Genomic DNA, 15,766 nt, shown 5'->3' on the forward strand with positions numbered 1-15,766 from the left:
CTCCTACACATTGCTATTGCAGGTCTTCTGTTGCTCATTAGCCCTAGAGTTCGGGCTATGTTTTAAAATCCTCTGAAAATGTAGTTTTTTTACACTAGCTCCTGAAGGTGTATTTTGTTGCTATTTTCTTGCCCAAGAATGATCGTTCTCGGGAGAGTTAGTTCCAAACTGACGAACCGATGAGCTGATCATGCAAGAGCAGCTGTTTGTTAGGAGTTGAGGCATGTGAGGGTAATTATACAAGCGTAATTAAGCTGACCATGCCCTTCTTGTTCGGTTCTTTCTATCATAGTTGTAGCTTGATTGTTGGTTACGTCCATCATCGTTTATGCAGTGAGCAAAAGATTCCAAATGTACTCTTTATGTGAATAACAAGCCTCAATAAGATTTCGGTATGGGACATGCACAACAATAGCTTGGCAGCTCATAGATTACACCTTATTGTTACCAATCCTTACATCATGTGATCTGGTTCCATGTTCCAAGTTAATCAACAGAGCACAAACAACATGACACCATCTTAGTCATAGCCCGGAAGTGTAGCTCACTCCGGTGTCACCCAACCACGAGTCTCCCAAGATAAAATTCCTCACCGTGAACCGTGTGGCGTCCATCGTGGACAGTGACGTGTGCACTCCGGCCCACTTCACCCGCCCGCTTGTCCCCGCGCCAGGCCCAGTGTTCCCATACTCCCCGTAGTACAACGTGTTGAGCGCGAACTGGCCTGACCACTCCAGCCACCCGGCTGCGGCGATCGAACGGTCGAGAGAGCTCTCCATCACGATGGTCCGCGAGTACTTCTTCCATGGACGACCCAGGTACACCTTTGTGTCGCCTAGGTCCGAGGCGGCGGCGATCCGACACTTGTGGATGGAGATGCCGGTGTTCTGGTTCCGGTCAGTCCGCCCCTGGGCCGTGATCATGTCCTTCTGGCCGGACCGGCGCTTCCTGGGACGGATGTCACAGTTTTGGATGACCACCGCGGAGTTGCCGAAGATGAAGTCCACCGTGCCGGAGATGTTGTCCTCGGTGTAGAACTGGCGGTTGGAGTGCGTGTGGAGGGTGTCCTGGTATGCCTCGATGTCGCACTGGTACACGACGGAGAGGTCGCCCCCGACCCGCAGCGCCACCGCCTGGCTCTTGTCCGGCCCGGCCTCGTTGATGATGGTTAGGCCCTTTGCTATGAAGCCCGAGCCCATTGCAGCTGCCATGCACACACGACCACATTAAAAGCGTTAGCGAGTACCGGAAAAGATGCATGTGAGTGACATCGGCAATTGAAACATGAGTGCCCATCTTCTACTGATAGTGCAACATAGTACATATTGCGATGAGATGGATGATATAAAGTGGTGAAAAGTGTATGGATCTAGTGACCAAATGTAAGTATTGGCATGGGCAATATTTGATATTTGGGTTGCTTCTGCCTTTTATATTTGGAGGGTACAGGCGACTGTAGTGGCCAGCTGCTCCATTTTTGGGACTTTATCTTTTGCATGGATGCTGCCATGATGGTTGGGTACGTAATAATTTCTTCTTCAAGAACATAGCTAGGACAAGAAGAAAGTTGTGACCAAATTGAAGATGGGAAAAAGATGGAGTAATATATGTCGCTTTTGTAGCAGTTGTCCTTGATATCACGATGCGGCGTGCATGTGCATGCATGGGCTTTACTTTCGTACTACTACGTACCGACGGTGGCGGAGGCGTAGGTGGTGTAGCCGTCGGCGGCGCTCCTGTGGCCGACGATGACCGTCTTCCCCTTGCCGTCGCCCATCAGCATCACGTTCCTCTGCCTTCTCGAGATCCGCACGGTCTCCTCGTACCGCCCGGTCTTCACGTAGATCACCTTCCTGGCTGCTCCGGCGCCTGCCTTGGAGGAGCCCACCGGCGCCATTGCCGCTGCCGTGACCGCGGCGATCGCCTCGCCGATGCTACGGTGCGTCCCGCTGCCGTCCAGTGCCACCACGGCGTCCGGCGTCATGCCGCCAGCCGCGGACTCCAGGAGCTTCCTGTCGTGGTCGGAGACCCAGGATGGGAATGCCCGGTTCGACGGCGTCGACGACTGAGTGGGCGTGGCAGATGGTGGCGGCGTCGCGCTCCCGCCCTTGAGACTGGCGTGCAGCGCGAGCGCCGTGCCGATGAACTCCGCGAGCGCGCCGACCCTCTGGCGCACGCCCTCGCACCCGGAGGAGGCCGGCACGGCGTCGAGGCTGTCGGCGCAGGTGTCCTGGTTCGTGAGCGCGGCGCTGAGCCACGTGGTCGCATCGTGCGCGGAGCCGGCGCCGAGCGCGTCGCCGAGCAGGCCGTGGCTGATGTCGAGCAGCTCGGCGCAGTCGTCCATGCCCGAGGGCGGCAGCACGGCCCTGCTCCGGCGCGAGGACGAGAGGTTGCGCGCCAACACGCGCGCCGACGCGGCCCGGGCCATGGCGAACTGCACGGAGGCCGCGAACGGGTCCTTGGCGGCCCGCGACGCCGACGAGGACAGCGCCATCCGGCACGCGCCCGGGTACGGCGTGGACGAGCAGATGGCGGTGACGTTCACGCCCGACGCCTCCGTCCACGAGACGTCCGCGGCATTGCCGCCGGCAACCTTGGAGGTCGTCTGATGTTGGTGTTGCTCTACGGCGGCAGCAACAGCTCCTAGTGTTGCCAGAGCCAGCACCACGGCGACGGCTTCTTGCGTCCGTCGGCGCCAGCTTGTCCCGCCGTGCATCCCCATTGTCGCCAGCAGTAAAGCGTTGTGGGTCGATAGGTGCATGGGCAGCGCACAAAGCATGAGCATGGATTTTTATAGGAGGAATGCTACACCTACGTAGCAGATCTATATCTATATCTATATCTATATTATCTATACATATATCTATACCTACTTCCTCTGTTTTTTTTTAGTCTGCGTATAAGATTTGGTCAAAGTCAAATTTTGTAAAATTTGACCAATTTTGTAGGAAAAAATATCAATATCTACAATACTAAAGCTATATGGTATGAAAATTAATTTCATGATGCATCTAACAATATTGATTTCATATTGTGAATCTTGATATTTATTTCTATAAATTTAGTCAAAGTTAATAAAGTTTGACTTTGACCAAATTTTATATATAGACTAAGAAAATGGAGAGAGTACCTATCAATAAAGCAAGATGCATTTCTTCAATTTTTTCATCCGTTCATCATCTAAATGATTTTTCTCTATTCAAGGCGGTATTAGATATGTGTCCCTTCGTCTATTAGAAAAGAAAAGAACGTCAGAATTTCGTACATGGGCCGCCTGTAGTATGGCCCAGCAAAGCCATCCAGTTATTTTCATGCACATGCAGGTGGGAAAACACCCTATTTATCGCAACGAGCGTCACATAGTTGCAAATTCGCGCAGGGCGCACAAACGGGGCTGGACCATTTCCCTTTTTTGGTCTGTGTTGTGTTTCTATTTTTCTTTTTTCATTTCTTCCTCTTTTTCTTTCTTTTTTATTTTTTATTTTTCCCTTTGAAGCTTATTTTTCTTTCTCCCTTTTTTCTTAAATTCAAAATTTTCAAAAAAGTTCATATTATCAGAAAAATTGAATGTTTTAAAAGGTTTGGAATTTTAAAATATATTCTGTATTGAAAAACGTCCAGAACATTAAATCTTTGTTCTTATTCTAAAATTGGTTCACATTTTTTCAAAAATCTTCCATTTTTTCTTTGTGTTTTCCAAAGTTGTTCGAGATTTTACAAAAAAATAATTGTAATCTAAAAATGTTCCAAATACGAAAAATATTCTTGTTTTAGTGAAATGTTACAAATTTAGAATAATGTCCGAGTTTAAAGAAACATATTTTGAAAAAATGTTCTGCAAGTTCAAAATATGTTTCCGTTTTAAAAACACCACAAATTCAAAAAATGTTCATGTTATTTTAGGAGGTTCTTGTTTTCAAACAAAATTGTGAATTTCAAATGTTACATATTTTGTTGTGTATTTGTGAAAATGTAAAGAATTTCACAAACATGTTTGGGATTTAAAAAAATCAAGTATATTCAGTAATTTTTTTAAAAAAGAAAAAAAATATTGTTTCCAATCTGACATTGGAGTATGATCTTAAAGGTTTAAGCTGGCCATTGGTTGGTAGGACTCTTTTCATCAAGTGGCTAGCAACATGTAGTCAGGTCTTTGAGGGCATAATTTTGATCCTTCAACTCATCATTTTTTTAGATTTTTTTCGGGCTTTACAAACACATGTCGTCTTGTAGTCTACCAGTGTGTTGGTCCATACACGAACTGATGTGCGTCCCATGCACTATTTTACGCAACTAGCGTCATATAGTAGCCCTCACGCAGTTGGTCCAAGAAAAAAATTGCTCTGTCGCACAGGCAGTATTGGGCCTCAGCCGCACTCTCCAACTAGGTCGACTGAGGCAGCAAATTTTTCCTTGGGCCAATAAAAGAGAATATGTTGGTTTGGCTCGAATAAAAAAATTACAGGCACGTGAGCACTAAAATAATTAAAGAGAATAATACTCTAATAAAGAAGGGACATTGATGTATGATTATGCACTAAATATGCTAGTGAAACAGGATTTATGTGCTACAATAAGTAATCCAGACGGTGACGCCATCGTAAGAGAGAGTGGTCGAAACAACCGTGCCCGAAGGTCGCCGCATAGCTATCAAATAAGGAGGCAGACGGAACCCCGAGACAGAGGCGGACCCGGAGGAAAAAAAGGCACGAGTTGGATGGTTGCCGCCACGCCAACTAACCCACCACTATCAAGATCTCACGGGACAAACATGACCCGTGAGAAGACCACAATTCCTCTCTCTATCGCATCACTATGAGGATCATTTTTGGTGGACACATCAATTATCTCTTCCATTGCGTCTCGCAAAGAAATATTTCTCCCGTTCAACGCACGGGCATATGTGCATTGTTTGATTGGATGAAATTAGGAAAGGGAGCCCACCAGTTGAAATCAAGGGGGATTTATTGGTTAGGGATGGAAAGTTATGTAGGTTTTTATAGTGACACTTGCGTGTTGCAAGGTGCATGTAGGCTCCTTGGTGGTGTTGCTCCGTAGCAAGGCAGGGATACTTGCTGCAACAATTCCTTATTAGAGCATCACCAACAGAGGCGCAATAGTATGAGGTGTTAAAAAAATTTGCAGCGCTGAAATAACGTTTTAGCGTGTTGGGCTGGTGTTTTTCTTCACCAGAAGTGCTATAATATTGCGCGCCACAGGTAGCGCTCCAACATGCGCACTAAATTCTAACGCGCGCGTCCAACACAAATAACATTTTCCACTCAAACATAGAACCAAGAAGATCAAACACACATAAAATAAATCAACAATAAATAGTTCAATTATTATTACAACTCAAACAAATAATTTATCTTCAATACAACAAATAGTTCATAAACAATACAACACACATATGACATCAAACTAGTTTTGTTGCCCATTTCATGACCACCACTCCTCGACTTGATCCTTTTGAAGCTCATCATGCATTTCGACACGTCGAATGGCATGATAGGAGGCAACAAAGCGGGTCACTCTCACAGCCCTCCTTCGCACTCGCACGAGATGTCCCATCAACTCATACTGAGAATAGTCTAAATCTTACCCATGCTCATTCTCAATGATCATGTTATGCATGATCACACAAGCGTTCATGATGTATCAAAAGATCTTTTGATCCCAAAATCTAGCCGGTCCTCTCACAATAGAAAATTAGGCTTGCAAAATCCCAAAAGCTATCTCCACATCTTTCCTAGCCGCTGCTTGAGCATTGTGGAAATCAAGATTTTTCTTACCTTGTGGTGCCTTCAACGGCTTCACATATGTTTGCCACCTTGGGATAGATGCCATCTGCAAGATAGTAGCCATAGTTGTATGTATGACCATTTGCTACAAACTCCACCGGTGAAGTTTCACCATTTGCAATCCTATTCATGAGTGGTGACCGTTGAAGAGCATTGATGTCATTGCTAGATCCAGGCATTCCAAAAAAACATGTCAAATCCAAGTCTCATGATCGGCCACAACTTCAGGGATTCTAGTGGAACCCTTTTTCTGGTCGTGGAATTGTCCACGCCATGCCGTAGGACAATTCTTCCAACTCCAATCCATACAATCTATTGAGCCAAGCATACCTGGGAACCCACGAGTTTTTTTTGGCACGCGGCTTATTTAGCGCGTCTGTTGTTGGAGATGCTCTTAAGAAGGAATAAGATGTCACTCATTTGTGAGAAAAAGCACGAGAAGAAAGTCAAGGCCTTTGCAGTGGTGGCTTGGTGAAAAGTTTCTGCATCACAGTAAGTACGGCGGCTTAGTTGTTTGTTCTCTTGCAGTTTCACTTTTATATAGGATACTGATAGAAATTTCTGCTCTGAAATGAGATCTAATTGGCTAATAATGGTATTATTGACTCTATCCCTGCTCTTAGAGTACAAAAAAATGCATTTCGAGCTTGTTGGTTCATAAGGAAAGTGGAGGAAGCACATAAGACTAGGAAAATTTTCCTTTAGCAGCATTATTCATTCATTTCGTTCCAACGAATAGAGCAAAGGTAAACTGGAGGGAAAAAATTCTCTGAACTCACAGCCAAAAGGAAAAACGTTTTGCTTGGACCTCATTTTAGAATTCCTATACACACAGTAAGAGGAATCTTAATCATACTTTCTTTTCATGTAGTTTGACTTTATTTCACCTTCGGTCCTGTGCAGATAGGCTGCTAGTGAAAGTGCGTTATATCGACTAGAGGGGGGGGTGAATAGGCGATTTTTATGAAAGTCTTCAAAACGTGGAAGTTATGAAGACAAACGATAGAAATAAACCTATTACCATGCAGTGGAAGGTAGACTACACTAGGCAAGCCATAGCCAAGTATTCAATGAAGTGAAAGCACAATGACTTAATAGCAGCAATGTAGTAAGGATCAGGTAGGAAGATATTATGAAGCCATACAGAACATGCAGTCACTCAGTGAAGACAAAAGATAGTGCAAACATACAATGACTTCACAAGGAGCAACAGTAAGTAAAGGGAAGGGAAGATGAAACCAGTGACTCGTTGAAGATAATGATTTGTTGGACCAGTTCCAGTTGCTGTGACAACTGTACGTCTGGTTGGGGCGGCTAGGTATTTAAACCTTAGGACACACAGTCCCGGACACCCAGTCCTGAACACGCAGCTCAGGACACCCAGTCCTCACCGTATTCCCCTTGAGCTAAGGTCACACAGACCTCGCCCAATCACTCTGGTAAGTCTTCAAGGTAGACTCCCAAACCTTCACAGACTTCGTTCACCGGCAATCCACAATGTCTCTTGGATGCTCAGAACGTGACGCCTAACCGGCTGGAGGATGCACAGTCCTCAAGTGTAATAAGTCTTCAGATCACACAGACAAGAAGACTTAAGTGATGCCCAATTCTCTCTGGCTCTGGGTGGTTAGGGCTTTATCCTCGCAAGGAATTCTCTCTCAAAAGCTTCGAGGTGGGTTGCTCTCAAACGACAAAAGCCGTACTCTCAATCTGAGCAGCCAACCGTTTATGGTTGTGGGGGGTGGGCTATTTATAGCCACTTGGCAACCCGACCTGATTTGTCCGAAATGACCCTGGGTCACTAAGGAACTGACACGTGTTCCAACGGTCAGATTTCAAACTCACACGACAACTTTACTTGGGCTACAAGCAAAGCTGACTTGTCCGACTCTGGACAAGATTCGCTCTCATAGTCTTCACTCGAAGACATAGGTTTTGTTTAGGCATCACTTCAGTCATTCTGACTGGTTCTCTTGGACCCCACTTAACAGTACGGTGGTTCCTATGACTCAACACAAAAGAAAAAGAACTACGAAAGATCTAAGTCTTCGAGCTCCATAGGCTTCATGTGGTGTCTTCTCTTGTCATAGTCTTCAATATGAATATCTTCATATACCACCTTTGACTTCAATGTCTTCATACATTTTTAGGGGTCATCTCTGGTAGGAAAACCGAATCAATGAGGGACTTCTACCTGTGTTATCCTGCAATTCTCACAAACACATTAGCCCCTCAACTAGGTTTGTCATCAATACTCCAAAACCAACTAGGGGTGGCACTAGATGCACTTACAATCTCCCCCTTTTTGGTGATTGATGACAAACTAGTTGAAGTTTTCAACGGGGAATATAATCTGTAAAATTGTAAAGGATAAGGAATTGTCTTCATAAGTTGCAAGAGCTCCCCCTGAAGATGTTCATATAGGTAATTTGCTTTTGGAATGCAAATGCACATGGCAGGTTGTACTTGTGGAGATCCACTTCAACTTATGATGACAATCCACTACGCATGTGAAAGTATATGAAGATAATGACATGCATAATGGAAAATGGACGTTTGCAGAATGATCTAAGTGCGGAATTTATCGTCGCACATGCGGAATTTATCATCGCAAAACAAAGTGGCAGATAATTAGCAGACGACCATCGAGTTTAAGTGTTACAACTCAAAGAACCAAATGTAGCAAAACGAGAGTTGTAAGCACGAAGCAAAATATAAAGCACCCGCCCATATGGACCCGCTTGAAGACTATCAACCTCATATGCTTCTCCCCCTTTTGTCAGTAAGGACCAAAAAGGTTTGAAGACATAGAGCATCTACTCGTTCCCATGCGGAGTAGGTGAAGTAGCAGGGTCGTTGGTGGTGTTTGGCGGTGCTGAAGAGCTTGGAGCAGAGTTGACGCGTGCTGAAGGAGGTGGTGGTGAAGTAGCATCATCTTCATCCTCGATAACTCTGGCAGTCACTGTTGCAGCAGATGAAGAGAACTCAGAGTCTTCAAGGGGTGGAGTTCCTTGCAGCACAGCTCTTCGAGGAGGTGTGGAGTCAAACTTGAATCGCTCAGTGAAGCCATCCTCTTGGAGATCATCTTCAGAACACATCATCGTTAGCCCTTTCCATGTACGGCGACAGGTTTCATGGGCAACGAAAGCATTCTTGGTGGCAAGATTGCGAATGCGATTAACTTCCACCAAGAGGCTTTTCATCTGACGCTTCAGCCAGTCATGATGCCTATCCTGTTTCTGATGAAGAGCCACAAGAAGCTCTCGGTCGTTGAGAACACGAGTGCGCTTCTTGGGTCTTGGAGCAGTTGTACTATCAGTGGCTTCAGTAGACGCAGGGTGTGGTGCACGTGTAGTGCCAGCCAAAGGATACACCCGAGTGACTGCTTCAACTCCTTCAATGTTCTGTGAGAAACTCTGATGCTCTGGATTCTGAAGACTTAGAGGTTCCTTTCCAGGCTCAGGATAGATGGCTTCAGTAGAGATATCCACATCAGGCAAAAAAAATCCTATAATTGCGAGCAGATGGCTAATATGAGATATCGGAGTGAAGTTTAATTAGCCGCATTACCCATGGGGCGTAGAACTTCAAGCCAAACAGATCAGAGCCCGATGCAGCAAGTTGGCGGATGAATAAGTCTTGTGCATTGAAGCATTTTCCATGAAGAATATAGAAGACCAAAGTCTTCATTGCACCCTCAAGCTTGGCATTTGGAGAGTGCCCTTTGATGGGCCAGAGAGTTCGCCTGATGATGTGATAGATGGTTCGTGGAAGATACTCAAGGTCTTCAACGAAGAACTCTGTTGGATAAGCAGCATCTTGGGGCAATGGCTTCATCATGCTGAGCATCTGACTCATATCAGGTTCCGGCCTCTTAAAGATGCTCTCAATAGCTTCACTATGCAACTGACAGCCATGCTCGTAGAGATCGCCAGGAGTGGGCAAACCAGTGAGCTCAATGATGTCAAATGCATTGGCTTCATGATGAACATTTCCGATTATCCACTCCAGGACCCAAGTCTTCGGATCTCTGCTGTACCCGCGGATGTGAAGTGTGGCATAGAATTGGAGCAGCAGCTCTTCATTCCAATGCTCTTGGTCAGTAACGAACGGCAGCAGTCCAACTTCCTTGAAGCAATCCAAAACTTCTTCCAGACAGGGCAGACCAGCTATGGCTTCAATGTCAAGGCGCTTGTGTGGGAAGATGCGACCTTGGTTGTAAAGAATGCATGAGTAATAGCTTCGCTGAGGATAGCTCCAGAACCGATCAGATGATATCCTTTCCCTTGAGTAGGGGTTCCTGGAGCTATCGAAGAATGTGTTGTCTGCCCTGAAGCCATTGATATTGAAGGAGCCAGGTGCTGATGCAGGACCTGGGAACCTTGGCAATCTTGGGATTGGCTTCTGTACTTGAGGCCTGTGCTCAACATGATAGTCGAACTATGGACCGGCAGCAGACTCAGGAACAGAAGTGACGGGATCAGTGGCTTCGCTGTCTTCTTTTTCCGTTGGGGAGGGCTCCACATTAGCTTCATTGGTGGTTGTGGCAGCCGCAAGATTTTCAAGCACGTCCTCCTTGAGAATTGCTTCTTGGTGGGACAGTGGAGTGGCAACTTGTGGGACTTCATCTTCCGCGGCTGATGCAGCCGGATTGTCTTCAGCAGAGACTTGAGGCCTTGGACCTTTGCGAAGCCTGCGCAACACGGGCGACGCCTGTGGAGTTGGAGTGGGTTGGGCCTCATAGTCTTCTTCCTCTTGTGGGCGATCTGTCCATGAAGCATCCTGTGCAATTGGCGTCAGTGGACGACCAATGCTGATGAGTTCGCTGTTCTGAGGAAGGACTGCACCATCTTCTACATTGTCATGTTGACCAATGTCTTCAGCAGCGATGGGATCAGCTGCTGGAAAGTCTTCAGCTTCATGAGCCTCTGTGGAAGCAGGCTCATGGATAATTAGTTGGCGTTCATGGCGTTCAGCTTCAGGATAGACCATAGAAATGGGTTCAACTATCAAGGGCTCTGTGGGAGCTGCCCGATCTTTCTTGGTCTTCCTCTTCTTCTTGGAGGGGGCAGTTGGAGAGGCTTCAGAATGTTTCCTCTTCCCGGCTTCAGCCTCAGCAGTCCTTGTCTTCTTGAGCTCTGAAGCTGTTGACCGGCTTTTTGGCTTCGAGTCAGTCATTTTAGTTGTGAAGACAATAGGAACTGCTTCCTGCCTTGGTGCGTCAGGTTCAGCCGTAGCAGGCTTCTTCTTTTTCTTTGCGGCCATCCTGGGGTCAATGCCAGGACGCCCAAGGGCCTTGCGCTTCTCAGCCTCATTGTAGGCTTGCACACATCTGTCAGCCAGAGTCTTCATGCGCTCATGCGAACCCTGAGCTTCTGCATGTTTCTTTACAAAGGCTTCCTTGAGCTCGTGCATCATACTCTTGAAGTTCTTTACTTCCTGCACGCTGAGCTTGGCCATATGCTTCTTGAACTGAGCCTTTTCATAGTCAATCTTTTGCTTCAGTTCAACAATGCGCTGGGCAATAGCGAGTTCTGAAGTAATGGCGCCTTGGAAGGCGACACTGAGGCCAATTGGTAGCTGCAGATCTTCAAAGCTGATGTTTGGCGTGTCAAACCACTCGTCAATGAAGTTGTGGATGATGGTCACATCAAAGAGAGGCTGATCATTGAAGATTTCTGCTTCTTCTTTGCTCTTGATGAGTTGCTCAAGAGCGTCATCTGCTAGATCTTCATCACTTGATAGATCAATGTCGTCATTGCGCAGAATGGCAGCAGCAGTTAGCTCTTGTCCGGTGTGAGGCAGAGGCATCTTGACTTTCTGGGGCTTGGAGATGCGAGATAAGTCTTCGGACTGCACACTGTCTTCAGGAGGTGCAGTTGCCAGTGGCTTCGCCCTTGAGATTTTTGGTGAGGGGGCAGGCTTTGAAGCTTTAGGCTTCTTCATCTTCTTTGTCTTCGGCACTGCAGGAGCTTCTTCTGATTCAGCATCAGCTACAGGCTCATTCACTGCAGTCCCTTGAACTAAGATGCGGGTGATGAGGCCTTCAAGGTTGTAGAAAGGACCGATGACATTGGGTTCTGCATCTCGTGTGCCATCTGCCCTTGGTGCTGAGGGACCAGGGTTGAAGTCTAACCCCCTTCTTGTTCTGCTTCGCTGAGTTCTGGGCAAACTGGAAGTTGCGCTTGAACAGATTGTCGTCACGACACCATAGTAGTGGCGATGGGTGTGCATCAGCTGGCTGTGGCCCACGGACCATGCATGGATAGAAGCCTTGAGCAATGGCTTCATCTCTGGACCTGGGTAGAAGATTCTTGTATTGGATGTCTCCCCACGGTCTCTTGATGGCATTTTTCTCAGCATATTCTTGGGTTACAAATCGGTATTTGAACCATTGTTCTGCCCAATATCTTCGAATCCATTGGATTCGGGTCTTGCGCTGATTGTAATCCTCTTCAGGATCTGTCTTGTACAGTTTTGAGAGTTCATCTAGCAGATCTCTGGATGTTTCTCCACGACGCTTTCTGCCACCCTTCCTTGCTGCTTTCTCTGAAGCCATAAACTTTAACTTGAAAGGCTTCAACACGTTCAAAGGCTTCAAAGGTTTTCGCTTGCTGGACCAACATGAACTGGCTTCGGGAGAATTAATGTGATGCTGTAAGAATTCTCCAAATGAATGCAGACTATGAGAACCAAAGGATTCTCCCACAGACATGTACCTGTGACAGCATTAAGGTGCGAGGGAAGGGGAAGAGGTCATATGCATTCTTAGAAGATTTTGAAGATAAATCAGTTTAGAAGACATTGACCTCATTTTGCGAAGACATTCACTCATAGATAAGGAGTTGGTTCCAGATTTGTATGAATCCACAGATCAGTACAAGTGAGGAATCTAACTACTTTGTGAAGCATAAGTGAATATACTAGGCATGTTATTGATGGGTTTCGTAGTAATTTCAAAAAAAATTCCTACGCACACGCAAGATCATGGTGATGCATAGCAACGAGAGGGGGAGAGTGTGATCTACGTACCCTTGTAGATCGACAACGGAAGCTTTTGGTTGATGTAGTCGTACACCTCCACGGCCCGACCGATCAAGCACCGAAACTACGACACCTCCGAGTTCTAGCACACGTTCAGCTCGATGACGATCCCCGGACTCCGATCCAGAAAAGTGTCGGGGAAGAGTTCCGTCAGCACGACGGCGTGGTGACGATCTTGATGTACTACTGTCGCAGGGCTTCGCCTAAGCACCGCTACAATATTATCGAGGACTATGGTGGAAGGGGGCACCGCACACGGCTAAGAATATGATCACGTGGATCAAGTTGTGTCTCTAGGGGGTGCCCCTGCCTCCGTATATAAAGGTTCAAGGGAGGGGGGCCGGCCGGCCAGGAGAGGCGCGCCAGGAAGAGTCCTACTCCTTCTGGGAGTAGGACTCCCCCCTTTCCTAGTTGGAATAGGATTCGTGGAGGGGGGGAAAGAGGAGAGAGAGGAGGAAGGGGGGCGCCGGCCCCCTCTCTCCTTGTCCTATTCGGACTAGGGGTGGAGGGGCACGCGGCCCAGCCCTGGCTGCCTCTTCTCTTCTTCCACTAAGGCCCACTAAGGCCCATATACCTCCCGGGGGTTCCGGTAACCTCCCGGTACTCCGGTAAAATCCCGATTTCACCCGGAACACTTCCGATATCCAAACATAGGCTTCCAATATATCAATCTTTATGTCCCGACCATTTCGAGACTCCTCATCATGTCCGTGATCACATCCGGGACTCCGAACAACCTTCGGTACATCAAAATGCATAAACTCATAATATAACTATCATCGTAACCTTAAGCGTGCGGACCCTACGGGTTCGAGAACAATGTAGACATGACCGAGACACGTCTCCGGTCAATAACCAATAGCGGAACCTGGATGCTCATATTGGCTCCTACATATTCTACGAAGATCTTTTATCGGTCAGACCGCATAACAACATACGTTGTTCCCTTTGTCATCGGTATGTTACTTGCCCGAGATTCGATCGTCGGTATCCCATACCTAGTTCAATCTCGTTACCGGCAAGTCTCTTTACTCGTTCTGTAATACATCATCCCGCAACTAACTCATTAGTTGCAATGCTTGCAAGGCTTAAGTGATGTGCATTACCGAGAGGGCCCAGAGATACCTCTCCGACAATCGGAGTGACAAATCCTAATCTCGAAATATGCCAACCCAACATGTACCTTCGGAGACACCTGTAGAGCTCCTTTATAATCACCCAGTTACGTTGTGACGTTTGGTAGCACACAAAGTGTTCCTCTGGCAAACGGGAGTTGCATAATCTCATAGTCATAGGAACATGTATAAGTCATGAAGAAAGCAATAGCAACATACTAAACGATCGGGTGCTAAGCTAATGGAATGGGTCATGTCAATCAGATCATTCAACTAATGATGTGATCCTGTTAATCAAATGACAACTCTTTGTCCATGGTTAGGAAACATAACCATCTTTGATTGACAAGCTAGTCTAGTAGAGGCATACTAGTGACACTCTGTTTGTCTATATATTCACACATGTATTATGTTTCCGGTTTAATACAATTCTAGCATGAATAATAAACTTTTATCATGATATATAAGGAAATAAATAATAACTTTATTATTGCCTCTAGGGCATATTTCCTTCAGTCTCCCACTTGCACTAGAGTCAATAATCTAGATTACACAGTAATGATTCTAACAGCCATGGAGCCTTGGTGCTGATCATGTTTTTCTCGTGGAAGAGGCTTAGTCAATGGGTCTGCAACATTCAGATCCGTATGTATCTTGCAAAGCTCTATGTCTCCCACCTGGACTAGATCCCGGATGGAATTGAAGCGTCTCTTGATGTGCTTGGTTCTCTTGTGAAATCTGGATTCCTTCGCCAAGGCAATTGCACCAGTATTGTCACAAAAGATTTTCATTGGACCCGATGCACTAGGTACGACACCTAGATCGGATATGAACTCCTTCATCCAGACTCCTTCATTTGCTGCTTCCGAAGCAGCTATGTATTCCGCTTCACACGTAGATCCCGCCACGACGCTTTGTTTAGAACTGCACCAACTGACAGCTCCACCGTTTAATGTAAACACGTATCCGGTTTGCGATTTAGAATCGTCCGGATCAGTGTCAAAGCTTGCATCAACGTAACCGTTTACGATGAGCTCTTTGTCACCTCCATATACGAGAAACATATCCTTAGTCCTTTTCAGGTACTTCAGGATGTTCTTGACCGCTGTCCAGTGATCCACTCCTGGATTACTTTGGTACCTCCCTGCTAGACTTATAGCAAGGCACACATCAGGTCTGGTACACAGCATTGCATACATGATAGAGCCTATGGCTGAAGCATAGGGAACATCTTTCATTTTCTCTCTATCTTCTGCAGTGGTCGGGCATTGAGTCTGACTCAACTTCACACCTTGTAACACAGGCAAGAACCCTTTCTTTGCTTGATCCATTTTGAACTTCTTCAAAATCTTGTCAAGGTATGTGCTTTGTGAAAGTCCAATTAAACGTCTTGATCTATCTCTATAGATCTTTATGCCTAATATGTAAGCAGCTTCACCGAGGTCTTTCATTGAAAAGCTCTTATTCAAGTATCCCTTTATGCTATCCAGAAATTCTATATCATTTCCGATTAGTAATATGTCATCCACATATAATATCAGAAATGTTACAGAGCTCCCACTCACTTTCTTGTAAATACAGGCTTCTCCAAAAGTCTGTATAAAACCAAATGCTTTGATCACACTATCAAAGCGTTTATTCCAACTCCGAGAGGCTTGCACCAGTCCATAAATGGATCGCTAGAGCTTGCACACTTTGTTAGGTCCCTTTGGATCGACAAAACCTTCCGGTTGCATCATATACAACTCTTCTTCCAGAAATCCATTCAGGAATGCAGTTTTGACATCCATCTACCAAATTTCA

The 15,766-nt window shown here is 46.2% G+C and overlaps 1 protein-coding gene across 1 annotated transcript; it reads right to left on the minus strand.

The window, feature by feature from the left end:
- Positions 1 to 382: 382 nt before the first annotated feature.
- On the minus strand, positions 383 to 2,775 carry LOC125512718 (pectinesterase-like). The gene is made up of 2 exons (XM_048677810.2): positions 1,693 to 2,775; positions 383 to 1,204 (listed from the first exon to the last, which is right to left on the minus strand). Exons 1-2 carry the CDS (start codon positions 2,759 to 2,761, stop codon positions 525 to 527), a joined length of 1,749 nt encoding a protein of 582 aa, XP_048533767.2. The 5' UTR covers positions 2,762 to 2,775; the 3' UTR covers positions 383 to 524.
- Positions 2,776 to 15,766: the final 12,991 nt, after the last annotated feature.

This window comes from Triticum urartu, chromosome 6A, assembly GCF_056163025.1.
Source record: "Triticum urartu cultivar PI428250 chromosome 6A, HENAU_Tu73, whole genome shotgun sequence".
In the NCBI taxonomy this organism is placed as follows: domain Eukaryota; kingdom Viridiplantae; phylum Streptophyta; class Magnoliopsida; order Poales; family Poaceae; genus Triticum; species Triticum urartu.

Coding starts and splice junctions, on each gene's coding strand:
- LOC125512718 (XM_048677810.2), bottom strand. CDS start 2,761: ATGCACCTATCGACCCACAACGCTTTACTGCTGGCGACAATGGGGATG. Junction 1,205..1,692: donor CTACGCCTCCGCCACCGTCG/GTACGTAGTAGT, acceptor TGTGCATGGCAG/CTGCAATGGGCTCGGGCTTC.